Here is a 13,549-nt window from a genome sequence, read left to right on the forward strand (position 1 = left end):
ATTAGCTTTTTTAGTCTGAGTTGGGGGTTCTCATGAGGCAGTTTTCCTGTTGATCTCCATATTTTCGTCCACGTCACAGAGCAGCTCATGAGCTGGTTGTCTTTCAGATGAAATTAATACAGAAGGTGCACTCCAGTAATGTGCCTGATATATTCCAACTGCTGATGGGCATTCAGACCACAGAACCTGCTCAGAAAGTCCTCAGCACCAGCTGTTTTGCTGTATAGATCTGCTCCTTGGAACACCCTTATTGACAGAAACATAGCTACTGGTAAAAACTAATTAAGGTTGTTTTTCTTCCTTAGTTTTGTTTGCCAGATTACAATAATAGGAACTTTAGGAATTATTGGAACAGGCTAAACATATACACAGTAATTTGTTTCTTGTGCTATCAATTAATTGATGGGCTTAAATGTTTGCTGCAACAAGATAAAATCGATACTATGGATATTCTTAAATCCAATGTAGATGAGCTCCTTGGAGCTCACTGAATACATTATCTACACAGTTATTGTGTGAATTCTTAAAATAAAATAAACATAAAAAAGCTTTTTTTTTTTTTTTCAGGACTGTCTGATTTTTTTCCTCATGGCTTCATTATGATCATTATTTTTATCATTCTTAAGCTAAAATGTAAGGCTGCTGTTTGGAAAACAGAAATTGCATTAAATCCTTCACTGATCTTTCTTCTTGCTTTTTTTACTCTGACAAATATGATGCAAGCAAGAAGAAAAAAAGGAAGTATCTAGTGATGTTGCACAAAATGCTAGCCAGCACAGGAATCAGAAATAGCTTCTCTGCGAACAAAGAATGATGTTTCTATAGAACACTCCCTAGCACTGGGGGCAAAACTAATAGATATAGTCATATAATGTGCATTTGGCCAGCTGGTTTGAAAGAGCACTTCCAGCGTTTCAGTGAGCTAATGCAGCATCTGGAACTGGAGTACTTCAAATATGGGATGCTCAGAAAAGCTGTTTCTGGTGATACAGTAAAATAGCAGTGCTCCTATAAAGAAGAAACATAAAGTGTGGATTTTTCTTTTAGCTCAGTCATTGGGTGTGAAATTGAATTGAGAAGTCTCCAAACTATATTAAATCACCCCCTTGGCATTGCCACAGGAACAATTTATTTCATCTTGAAGGAGCCTTTGGTTTCCAGATCAGTGGAGCTAAGCAGGAGGAATGTGCGTCACATTGAGGTAAACAGAGATGTGAGCTGGTTAAAAACAGAAAAGGCAACGCAGCAAAATTCTGTGCCCCTGCCATTTGTCAGCCTCTTCTGAAATGTGAATGCCGTTTCCATTAAGCTTTGGGATAGATATTATCTCTGTACCTTTTGTTGTGCTGGTGAGTTGGAAGCTGAACAGGGGTTTATTTAGCTCAGCTGATTTTTCAAGATGCAAGTCTGTCTTGTTTTGTTCACCAGGAGGTTTGCGGTGCTGCTGCAGTGCTATCATGCCTTGGTGGACTTGTCCTTGCGCAGGAGGACTGGTAGGGAGGGATGGCTCTTACTGCCTCAGTCCTGGTGTGAGGTAAAACTTATCAAGCTTCTTCCTGTTTCCTATCTAGTTTTGTCATGAGTTTTTGTGAGATGATGAAGTACAAATGTCTACACCACAGTGCAATCTCTGTTATACTTTCTCAAAGTCTCTGTCTGGAGCAAGATACCATATCTGTAAGCAGTAAGCGTTACATCAAATATTTCTGCTGTTGGAATGATTTTAGCACAAAATGATGGTGCAAAACCTTGATTGCAGCCTTCAGGATCTAAAAGTTCTGTGCAGATGCCTCCAAAGCAGCCCATGTAACGTGACAGCATGTGTGAGCCATGAGGCACGGCTGTGTGCAGGCACGCTTTGTAGTCACTGCATTTCTGTGTAGGGTTGGTTCACTGCAAAGAGCAGAGCAACCAGGTCACTTGGCATCACCTCTGGAATACAAAATGTGTATTCTTCACATAGTAAAACTAAAACGTATTAGGACCCCCCTTAACATTCACAGGATTGCAATAATGCAAGTAAATCGGTCATGATATAACCAAAAGCAGCAAGATTTAATGTATTTTTTAATCTGTTCTTCTCAAAGTTCAACCTCAAAATTTATTTTGGCTTATACTGTTTTGTTTAATCTTTGGCTCATAATTTACCTGACCCTTCACCCCTTAAAACTAACAGAAAGCCAAGCACAGAACAACAAATAGCATGAACCAGGGTAGCGAATCTGGGTTGATTTGTTTGTGTACTCAGGCTGTTGTGCAATTTTGGAAGTGCTATGCATCATTCAAATAAATAAACCCAAGCTCTTTTCACCCCTATTTCAGTGCTCTAATCCAGCTTCAGGAAAAGATGAACAGAACTTTGCACTGAGTACCAAGGTGAAAACCACTTTTTTTTCTCCCTTTCAAAGTTTCTCACATGTAGAAATGTTACCATCTTAAAATGTACCCTGACAAATGACAGAGAGATGGAAAGACACAGTTTGCTACTGCATTTTTTGTTGTTGTTTCTACCTATGGGATTGTATGAGACGTCCCCTTTGATAACAGAAGAAACTTCCTTCAAACCAGCATTCAGACAGTAGTATTCATTCTGAGTATTTTCTTCAAATACTATCCTATCCCACTGGTAAGGAGGGAGTAGGAAGATGCCACACTCTAGGCTACAGCTACCTTCAGTGAAAGGCAAAATAAAAAGCTAGGACCTGGAGGCCTGTGCCTTAGTATCCCTGGATGATAAATCTGTAATTTATTCTCCTGCCATTTCATAAAGGCATAAGAACAAGAGCATGGAGCTCTTCATTGATCATCATCGTAATCTGTTTAAAGTATTTCCTCCTTTTTCAGCACAATGTTAACTGCAAATCAATAGGGCTTTTCCATATGTGCCTCCAAAGTTTCCTATTTCACCTTTTTAGAAGCAGTGAATTTGATCGTTGATTAGGCTGTTGTTTATACTGGCTACTTGCAGGAGGTCATGCCATTTAAGATATTTTCACGTATGACTTATATCAAGCTGTTTGCTTGGTTTCTGTGGCTCATGAAAGACTTGTTAAAAGCACTTGATGTGAACCCAATTCTGATTACAAATTATGTAATTATTTTTTTATTTCAGAGCTACAGAAATGCATACTGCTGTCCTGTAATCTTCCTCCTGCCCCTTTCACGAAAGTAGTTACCCTTTTTGCTACTCCTGGGCCAATGGCATTTTGAAATTTTACAGGTTTAATGCTAAATAACCTCAGTTGGAGCCTGAACGTTTTAATGGGAAGTCTTTGTTTCATACCAGTGCTGTTGGTTATTGTAATTCAGATAATGCATTTCCCTGCACTTCACTACTGCTTTCCTTAGATGTAGCAGGAAACACACCATACCTTACTTACTGTTTCCCAAGGTAAGATCACTTACTTTTACCTCCCATGATATGCTCAGCACTTCTCTAATCATCCTTGAAGTCTTCTTCCATTGCTTTTCCAGCTTGCTCCATCTTCCTTACTCCTGGATGAGAAAAGCTATACAAAATACCCAGACTAGGTCATTGCAATACCCTTCATGTAGCACTGATGCATCCCAGTCCTGAAATTACTTCCAGGTGAGGTTTTTCTAGGTTTCTGTAGTTTTATTTTTTTTAAATGTGCACTGCTTTAGTAACTCCTTTATCCCCTCTAGAATTAACTGGTATGTGTATCTTCCTTACTGAGCTGTTTGTGCACTGTTTTTGTTACTAAACTCTTTAGTGCTTCGCCTTCAAACATTTTATCAAACTCCATCTTTCTTCTTGTGCCACATGTGAGGGATCTATGCTATTTCACCAGCCTGGCTATGTGTAAACAGACCACATTCCACTCTGAGGTATGAGTTTATTTCTTAAAGGCAAATTTGTATATGGTACAGAGCTAATTTCAAGAAAAACATGTTTCATGGTCTAGTGTGTGGTGTCCCTGCCCAAGGCCGGGGGCTTGGAACTGGATGATCTTAAGGTCCTTTCCAACCCAAACTGTTCTATCATTCTATAACTGTAAATTATGACTGTTTCTCTGTCGTATACCTTTAGTTCCTTGTATTATCCTCATATAAATGAACAGGAAAAACTGAAATGGGAAGAATGCTTGCTGTATTTAGAATTGTAGAATCATAGAATAGTTAGGGTTAGAATGGACCTTAAGATCATCAAGTTCCTACCCCCCTGCCATGGGCAGGGACACCTCCCACTGAACCATGCCACCCAAGGCTCTGTCCAACCTGGCCTTGAACACCACCAGGGATGGAGCATTCACAGCCTCCCTGGGTAGGCCTTTCCAGTGCCTCACCACCCTCACAGTAAAGAATTTCCTCCTTATATCCAATCTAAACTTCCCCTGTTTAAGTTTTAACCCGTTACCCCTTGTCCTATCACTACAGTCCCTAATGAAGAAACCCTCCCCAGCATCCTTATAGGCCCCCTTCAGATCCTGGAAGGCTGCTATGAGGTTACCAGGCAGCCTTGATTCCAAAATTCTAGGAAAGTTTTAAATCACAGCCATCTCCTAAATCAAATGTGTAACAAGGGTGATAATGAGTGTAAACACACTGAATAATAAAATGTAATTTGTGTTCTGAGTTATAGGGCTCTAATCCAACACTCGCTGATGTCTGTGGAAAGAGTTCCATTGAATTGAATTAGGCCTTGGCTTTTGTCCTGAATTAACACAATACCAATGGAGCTATTCATGAAAGAAATGTTTGGAAATAAATCACAGGAACTTGCTGTGTCAGAACCCAATTCACTTGCTAATTCAGGCAGTCATGTTTTACAATGCTTGTTGGGATACTTTGTCATAGTCCCTCCCATCAACTAACCGATTTCAATCTTTATAAAAAAATCATTCTCCACACTGCTGCGATTGGAAGTTTGTTTCTGGATCAATACTCTGATGTTTGAAATCTTCTTTAACTGCTGAGCTACACCTGTTCATGTAAATTGTTTCCACCTGATTCATGCTGACATAGTCTCCTAGTCTGTAATCTGCACAGTATACTTTGTCTTTATTCTGTACAGTTCTGGTAAACTACTGATGATTGTCCCATCTCCTCTCAGGTTTTGCTTTGTTTTGCTAAATAAGCCAAGCATTTTCATTTCTTATTCAGTAAGTCTTTCATTCCCTGTAGCCTTTATCTGAGTCTGTTCCTGTTTGGCTTAATCTGTCTGGGATACAGGCAACAAACCCTGCATTTTTAATAACATGTAATAGTGCTCTATACAATGTTGTCAATAGCTTCCTTGCTTTACTGGAAATACTTCTCCAGATACATTCAGTATTTTGTTTGCCTCCTTACGGCTGCATTTCACTGATGACTTCTATCATGTGACTGACAGGATCTTGGATCCCAGGTGAACTCCCCTTTAGTAGTACTGATGGTTTTTAGTCCAGGAGTGCATAGCTTTGCCCTTGTACTCTGAAGCTTTTAGCTCATGTCTATCACACCAGTGCTCATTTCTTCCATGGATGGTGCTCTGTTTGTCCTTTGCATTGGCTGTCATAAATGATAACAATCAAGCTTGAGTAACCAGCAGCCTCAATTAGTGTGTGCGCACTTTGTGCTAATTCTGTTAATGAAAAAATAAAAGAACTTTAGAAACTGCTAGAGGTGGTGAATGATGGGTGATGAGAGCTGACGAAAGGTGACAGGGAAGAACTGGGGAAAGGTGCCTGGTGTTAGCAAAGGAATAGCAAGATGAAGAGATGGCTCGGAGCCTATGAGAGAGAAAACTTCTGCAGAACTGGTCAACTGAAAACGAACTGCATTTGCCAGAGCAAATCAGGTCTCACAGAGACACACTTGGGATGAATGGAGACAGTCCAAAATCCCACAAATGCCTATCTCATGACTTTCTGCATTTTGACTTGAGTAGCAACGCTGCTGCTCAACTTTGGACATTGCTTTATTGTCAAGAGTTTTCGAAGTATTCTGAACGTTCAGAGACACATTTTCTAGAAGTATTTAAAGAATACTGAATCCTAAAAGTCCTGAATTGAGAGGATTATGAGTCTTGAATAATTTATTCACAAAACTTGAAAGGGAGAGAATTTTCTTAGGTCTTTAAAATGCGTATGATACATTTTCTTATAGGTTGGAATGAGTCTGAAAGACTTTTATCCAGATAAGTACATGCAACAGATATTAGAAATCACAGGCAATAGCAATTAAGGCATAAGGCATTTCCTGGGAATTAATATCAAGCTAGGAGGAGCTTGGATGGCTCTAAATGCAGCTGAGGGCCATTAATTGCAGTTGATGATTAATGACCTCTGCTGAGGTCATTATTATTATCAGCTGAAAATGAAGAAAAATTCAGATGTATGAATCTTTTTAATGGGAGATGCAGTTTCAGTCAGTGCAGTAGGTGCGTCCCACTGTGGACAGACTGCCCTGTATTAGTATCAAATAGAGGCCTTGATTTCCCTGCTCCCCACGGCATTTTTTGGAGCATTAATCAAAGCTGAATCTCTAATGCTGTGCCAGTATCAAACTGAAAAGTAAGCAGAATAAAGCCCATAGCACTTTAATGTTCTCCCTGTATCACGTTTGGTGTCCAGTATTTAATCAGCTTTATTTAGAGATACTCCCATCTATCCCTTTCGGTGCCTAATGTAAGTGTGTCTCATTATTGTCCAGAAATGTGCCCAAAACATTCCTTGTGCTCACTGTTCTTGGGCCCAAGTTTGAACTCAACGTCTTCCCTTCTTCTGCATTATGACCCTCACCAAGATCTGCATTCTGGAGTGTCACAAAGAGGGCAGGCACAAAAGACAAGAAAATACCATTTTTTCAATAGAGGGAGAATCTGTACCCTAACAAACAGTAAGTCATAATAAATAATTACTTCCCAGTTGCCAGACAAGTCTGTGCATGGTTTCTTCCATGGTTGGTGAAATTTTTTTTTTATATGATGAATGATTTTATTGTTGACTTGTAGGGAAACTGATAGCTACTACAAGGGGCTAGGAAATGTTCATGACTAGGAAATGTTCACTTTGCTGCTTATTTTTAGCATATGTGACTTCTGTTATAATACCTTGAATACCTGTCAACACCATCATGTTTGTGGTATTAAGGCTTCTTGCCGTTATTCCCCTTGACCAGCCACTCCTCTCTTTTTTTCTCCTCTTTTTTGTTTATTCCTCTGAAGTATGTCCTGTGGTAAGAGGAAGGGGTGAGTGAGGTCAGATGAAATGAAAATCATGAAAGCTTCATAGACCACAGGGAGGTTAATTTGAAAGACAGAAGTTCTTCCCTGTGAGGGCAGTGAGGCACTGGCAGCGATTGCCCAGAGAAGCTGTGGCTGCCCCATCCCTGACAGTGTTCAAGGCCAGGTTGGACGGGGCTTGGAGCAACCTGGTCTAGTGGAAGGTGTCCCTGCCCATGGCAGGGGGTTGGAATTAGATAAGCTTTAAGGTTCCTTCTAACCCAAACTATTCTGTGATTTTTCCAAGAAGTTCTGGATTCTTTCTCTCACTTTGTACGATCAGCAGATGAGAACTTGAGGTCTTGATGAGATTACATAAATTGCATTTTCTGTTTCATCTTATGCAGCCTTAGCAACTTATCCACTCAAAGAGAAAATAAACTTTTTTCCTAGGTGAGAAGAAAATAAGTTATATTTTAAAGCTTATTTGCAGATGTATCAAAGAAAACATTAGGTTGTTGGAATTCTACAAACGGCTGACGTAACAGTGCTCAGTGTATGAAATGGTGTGGCAAATCATCTCAAACGCTTCATTTTCAGGATAAAGAACCCTTAAAACAAAGAGCTTTGCTCAGGCTGATTCTCCATCTTCAAAGACTTTAAGTCTTGGTTATAGTAGTTAAAATGCTGGAACTTTATGTGAGACTCACTGGATAGCAGTCGAAAGTCTGAGTAGACACAAAGTAGACACTACATAGTAACTGCTCCCTTTCAGTCTTAACACTTTATGAATCTATGCTTGTGAATGAAACGACCTGTGCAAGTGTGTCAGAACTGATGTAAATACTTTGGTTTTATTTGACGATTTGGAACTAGTCCTCTGTGTTTGCATATTTACAGAGAAATTGCAGAGAAAGTCTGATCCTCCAAGGCTGCTAATGAACCTTGAATTTCTGTTGATCTCTAGGTCCATAGATGTGCAACACCTCAGACCTTTCCTTTACAGCATTAAAATATTCACATTTATGTCATCTGCTTTTGAAAGTGGTTCTACGGCTAAACATTTTGAAGCCTGAAATTTGTCTTTGGGTCAGGTGACTGTTTTCAGCTCCCTAGCTTTTTTCCATGCTGCTACAGGAACTCTCAAGAAATGAGTGTATCTGTGCTAAGTATTTAAATGACAGAAGCATCAAAAAACCATAACATGCAATACCAAATAACCCTGCTGTGTTGATGTGAATGTAGCTCAGTTACAATGAACCTGACTTTGTTTGCTGACTCCATTGTGATTCAGCACAATGCTTGCTTTTGTACAGATGAGACCACAGTTGTCTGGTGTTTTCAGTCATGCACCCTTTTCAGCTTCATTCCATAAGCCACTGTTGCAGTTTCACTCAACTTTTATGAGTTCAATAGCTTCTGGGTTCTCAATTTGAAGAATCCTTCCCCTGAACATTTTGCAGAGCACTTCCAGACCAGTGCTTTCCTTAGTTTCTTTTCACAGAGCCTTCGCTAGTCTGTGGACACTCACCCCCAAAGGCCACAGGCTGAAACCCCTTGGTTAAAGAGTTGTCAAGTTTCAGATGATCCTTTGACACAGGCTGATGTGAGCACAAAGTAAATGATCACCATTCTTTCTTTTCCATCTGCAGGAGAAATTTGAAGGCTTGTTCCGTGCCTATGATGACTGCGTGACATTCCAGCTCTTCAAAAGCTTCAGGCGTGTGCGGATAAACTTTAGTAATCCCAAATCAGCAGCTCGTGCCAGAATAGAGCTGCATGAAACACAGTTCAGAGGGAAGAAGTTAAAGTTGTATTTTGCACAGGTAATGAAATCTGGTGTCTGTTTCTGTTGGTGCTTTTATGGAAGTATTGAGCAGTAACGCTGCATAAAAGTAATAAAGGTTTCTCCCATGTCCAATCTCTCTGCTAAAAGATTTCTCAAATGTCCTTATGTTGTCTGAGCTGTACCTGACCAGTGGGCCTGCAGTAAATTTAAAGGACCACTCAGGACCCAAGTTGCTTATTCAACACACAGAGGTTACATGGCTTAGAACTGATTTTACAACATTGGGTAGTTTCTGTGAATAACTCTCTACACCATAAAAGCGTGGTAATGTGAAGTATCATAAGTTCTTAAAAAAAAGTAGGGCTGAATTATTTATTTGACTGTATCCCTGAGCCATAGTCAGGCTTCCTCCTCCCCCCCTTTTTGTTTTATTCTTACTGAATACATGTATGAATTTTCTAAAAGGAATTTAGTAAGTATCAGTAAAGGGAAGAAAGTACAGGAAAAGCCATACCCCCAGCCTGGGGGCATAGGTGATTAAATCCATCTGTTGGAAGGTTCAGTTGAGGATTTGATTCTCCATGGCCAAGAAATAGAGAACCCAGATCTCCCACAGCCTGGGTGAGTACTAGGCCTCATCCAGGGTACAGAAAAGTGAGGGAGGCTGAGAACCCGGCCACCGCCTCTTCTGGATGTATTTTAATGAATTGCTGTGGCCACTGTGGCTTATGGGATACTCACTGGTGCTCATAAGCAACATAAGTGTGCTTTGAGCTGCTAGATCAGTCCTTCAGAGCTCTGGGGTTAAGAGCAGGCTTATTGGAAGGTGTCAGTCAAGCCTAAGAGGCAGCTGAATTTTGAGTTTCTGCAGTCTGGTCAGGATAAGAGCTGATTTAAGCCTAGGCAGAAGCGGGACCTTGGGAGGATGGAAAACTACATTGGTGAAAGAAACAAAACAAAACAGTATGTTTAACAGGTTGGATGAGTTCAGAAGACTTTACAGTTGGCTTTAGGTGTTGAAAAGCTGCCTCAATCCCCTTTTAGATGCCTTAATATCTAGATCTGGCTCTGATTATTTATTTTTTTTCTGAAAGGTTTCAAAAGCTGCTGTTAAGCAGATCTGAGCATCATTTCACTCCAGCTGCACTACCAAGAGGTTAATTGAAAACTTGGGTAGCACAAGGAAAAGAAGAATGTGCATAACAGTGATTAGTCTCCATATCTGAGTTGATTTCCTGCAAAGCCATTTGGGTATCTACACTATGCTCTCCAGTATATGCAGTCTTTAAAGACCCTGTTAGTTGTGTCCAGGGAATGGATATGCGGAAGCAGCACAGTGTTTGGAGCAGTGTGTTTTTATATGGGCCTGGGCCAGTCTGAAATAAGCACTTCAAGAGCTAGAATCTCTGGGGAACATGATGTTGAGAGAACCAAACTGGCTCTTTGCAAAGAGGCTGCTGTCCCAAGCATGCAAATGCAGGTTACTGCTTTTGGGCTCAAGGTGCTTGTAAACTTGCTCAAATATGTGGAACCTTCCTTAATATACCAGAAAAGAGAAGTAACTAAACTACATAATTTAAGATGGAAATGAAATGAGAACAACTAGTTGCAAATGACTAAGAACGTGATAGATTCCTTTATCACTTCAGCTAAAGAAATCAGATCTTCAGAAATCTTTCTGAAGTTACTTATAAGGCCTTGGTGCAGGAGTTACTGGTTTCTTCTCTAACGTCTGTGTTTATTTAGGAATTTAGACCAGTAGATCACAACAATTACCTTTTCAGTCTCAAAAATCTCTGAACTAGCAGCTCTGGATACCAAAGCTTTGCATTTATCCTCACAGAACATGTACAATAGGCACAAACATTGTAGCTTTGTTCATATAACACCCCACCTCCCCCACCCCCCCCAGTGCATTTACTGTAGAGGAACCATCTGTAGCATTTAAATGAAATTCATCTCCAGACCTTCTCTGTTGAGACTGACACTGAAACCCTCTCTGGGTGGCATTTGGCATTAAAAGTGTATGATCTGAGTAATCGTTCCGTTTACCCATCCCGTGTGGATGAAAAGCTGGACATGAGCTAGCAATAAGCCCTCGCAACCTGGAAAAACCAACTGTACCTTGGGCTGCATCACCAGCAGTGTGACCAGCAGGTTGAGGGAGGGGATTCTCCCACTCTACTCTGCTCTTGTGAGACCCCACTTGGAGTATTGTGTTCAGCTCTGGGAGCCCCAACATAAAGAGGTGGAGCTGTTGGAGAAAGGCCAGAGGAGGCCACGAAGATGCTCAGAGGACTGGAGCACCTCTGCTGTGGAGACAGGCTGAGAGAGCTGGGCTTGTTCAGCCTGGAGAAGGCTTCAGGGAGACCTTAGAACAGCTCCAGTGCCTAAAGGGGCTGACAAGAAATCTGGAGACGTGCTTTTTACAAGGGCCTGTAGGGACAGGACAAGGGATAAATGGCTTTAAACTGACAGAGGGGAGATTGAGACTATATGTGAGTAAGAAATTGTTTACAATGAGGGTGGTGAGATACTGGCACAGGTTATGCAGAGAGAGGTGACTGATTCCCCATCCCTGAAAATAGTCAAGGTCAGGCTGGACAAAGCTCTGAGCAACCTGATCTAGTGGAAGATGTCCCTACATAGGGGGTTGGATGAGATGACCGTTAAAGGTCCCTTCCAACCCAAGCTATTGTATGATTCTATCCTATACTAAATAATGTATTTGTTATTCTTTAAAGATTCAGACCTCTGAGACAGATGGAGACAAGCTTCATTTGGCACCACCGCAGCCTGCAAAACAGTTTCTCATCTCGCCTCCAGCCTCCCCACCTGTAGGGTGGCAACCAATAGATGATGCAACACCTGTCATCAACTACGACCTCCTTTATGCAGTTTCTAAGCTAGGACCAGGTAAGCATGTGGTTCTTGTGTGAAAATGTGTCAGGAAAAGGAGATGAGAAATAGCAGCGTAGATAATAACTGTAAGGAAGTTGGCATAAAGCCTGTAAGTGGCATTAAAGCTTTGGATTTAAGTTGGTGCATGTCAGCTGGTTCTTTGCTTAAGGGTGAATTTTACCATATATACATACAGAATTCTATCTGCAGCTCATTAGTGATGTCTGACTGAATAGCATATCAAAGCCTGCTTACACATTTTATTATGCTTGGGTCTGTGCTTAGATGAGCCAACTGATGGTTTAGGTGTGGACTGGACAAATGTTTGTCCATGAACTTGAGTTTTTGCTTTAAATCACATCTGCTCAGTACTGCATTCTAAGGTGCAGAATACCTTATGTAATGTTTAGGCATCATTGCATTTCCCCTGGAGTGGAGAGAACTGCCATTCCCCAATCCTGGCAGGGTTGCTCTCCTAGGACTGCCCATTTTTTTTTGTAAACTGTCTGGAGGAGGAATCGTTGGTAATCTGTAACCTCTGTGAACATAAGATACATGTCAGTGGGTAATGCTGATAGGCTTTCTTCTCTCTTCCCATCTTCAGCTAATGCCAGGAAGTGAAGCTAGCTGGGATTTTCAGAAAATGCTTTACCTTAGAAAATACTCATCTGATGAAACAAAAAAATTTCCTAGGAGAGGATTATTTTTGTTTTAAGGCATCTTTAACAACAGTTTTCTTTCAAAGCTGTTAAAGCACTGTCTTTTAAAATTTTCAAAAGGGAAAAGGTTCCAGTTTCAGGTCTAAGCAATATTACTTAGAAACTGGTCTAATTTACATTCATAAACCACAAGGATAAATAGCTTATTAAATTACTTTCATACTGAAATAAAACACTTCATATGCAATCTAGTAACAGTTGGGGGGTGGCTGAGCTAATGAAAATTCATCAGTTTAGTTTTTATATTCTAGTGGGATGAGGGAATTGTTTTCTCTGCAGTTGAACCAAACATGCTGCTTGCTTGTTCCGAGAGTAGCTTCCAACTGCAAGCATCTTATCACTGGGGCCTTTGTGTAGCTGTACCAGAGTAACCCAGAGCTGAGGTGCAGGATTAGCTCACATCTTTTTCAAATGGGATCTCTCGCAGGGGGAAAATGCATGATCAGGAGTACATCAGAGATCCCTGCGGCTTATTCCCATTCAGCAGGACAGCTCATAGAAAAAGGTTGTCAGGCATAACGCTTCATACTGTATTGTGTATTATTATTTCCAGAATTGATACTTTACTTCTAAACTGGTGAATAAATGAAAAAACAAAAGCCTCCTTTTTGTTTTTTGGGTTTTTTTCCTTTGATGCAGCACTGTTATAAATGGAAACACGTAAACGAATTCCCAAGCTAGCTGGGTAATAAATCAATTCCTGTTCTGGAGCAGCGGAATGTGAAATATCACTCATTGTCCCACCCTCTGGGACAGCTTTGCGTGAAGGTCATATTCACCCATAGTTAAGGAGCCTGAAGGGAGCAATATGAAAAGTCATGGTGTGCTCTTGTCTTTCTATTTTTAGCACTTGTTAGAGGGATCAATTTTAGTTAACTGCAGTGCCGGATTTAAAATAGTGTTGCAGTTCTCAGTTGTGCATTTACTGTGTTTAGCATTCCATTGAAAACAAATCCACCAAACCTCATTTCTCAG

General features: G+C 40.6%; 1 protein-coding gene across 3 annotated transcripts in view; it reads left to right on the forward strand.

Annotated features, from left to right (window-relative positions):
• The window catches only part of RCAN2 (regulator of calcineurin 2), a 73,818-nt gene that overhangs the window by 49,945 nt on the left and 10,324 nt on the right, over positions 1-13,549 (forward strand). For all 3 annotated transcript variants that reach the window (XM_061461003.1, XM_061461004.1, XM_061461005.1), the window contains 2 exons: positions 8,818-8,991; positions 11,699-11,870. In XM_061461003.1, coding sequence (XP_061316987.1) covers positions 8,818-8,991; positions 11,699-11,870 — 346 coding nt within the window. The remainder of the gene's footprint in view (positions 1-8,817; positions 8,992-11,698; positions 11,871-13,549) is intronic.

Source organism: Pezoporus flaviventris, unplaced genomic scaffold, assembly GCF_033815535.1.
Source record: "Pezoporus flaviventris isolate CSIRO_AGI_PZ_B2104156 unplaced genomic scaffold, CSIRO_AGI_Pfla_v1 ptg000031l, whole genome shotgun sequence".
NCBI classification, from domain to species: domain Eukaryota; kingdom Metazoa; phylum Chordata; class Aves; order Psittaciformes; family Psittacidae; genus Pezoporus; species Pezoporus flaviventris.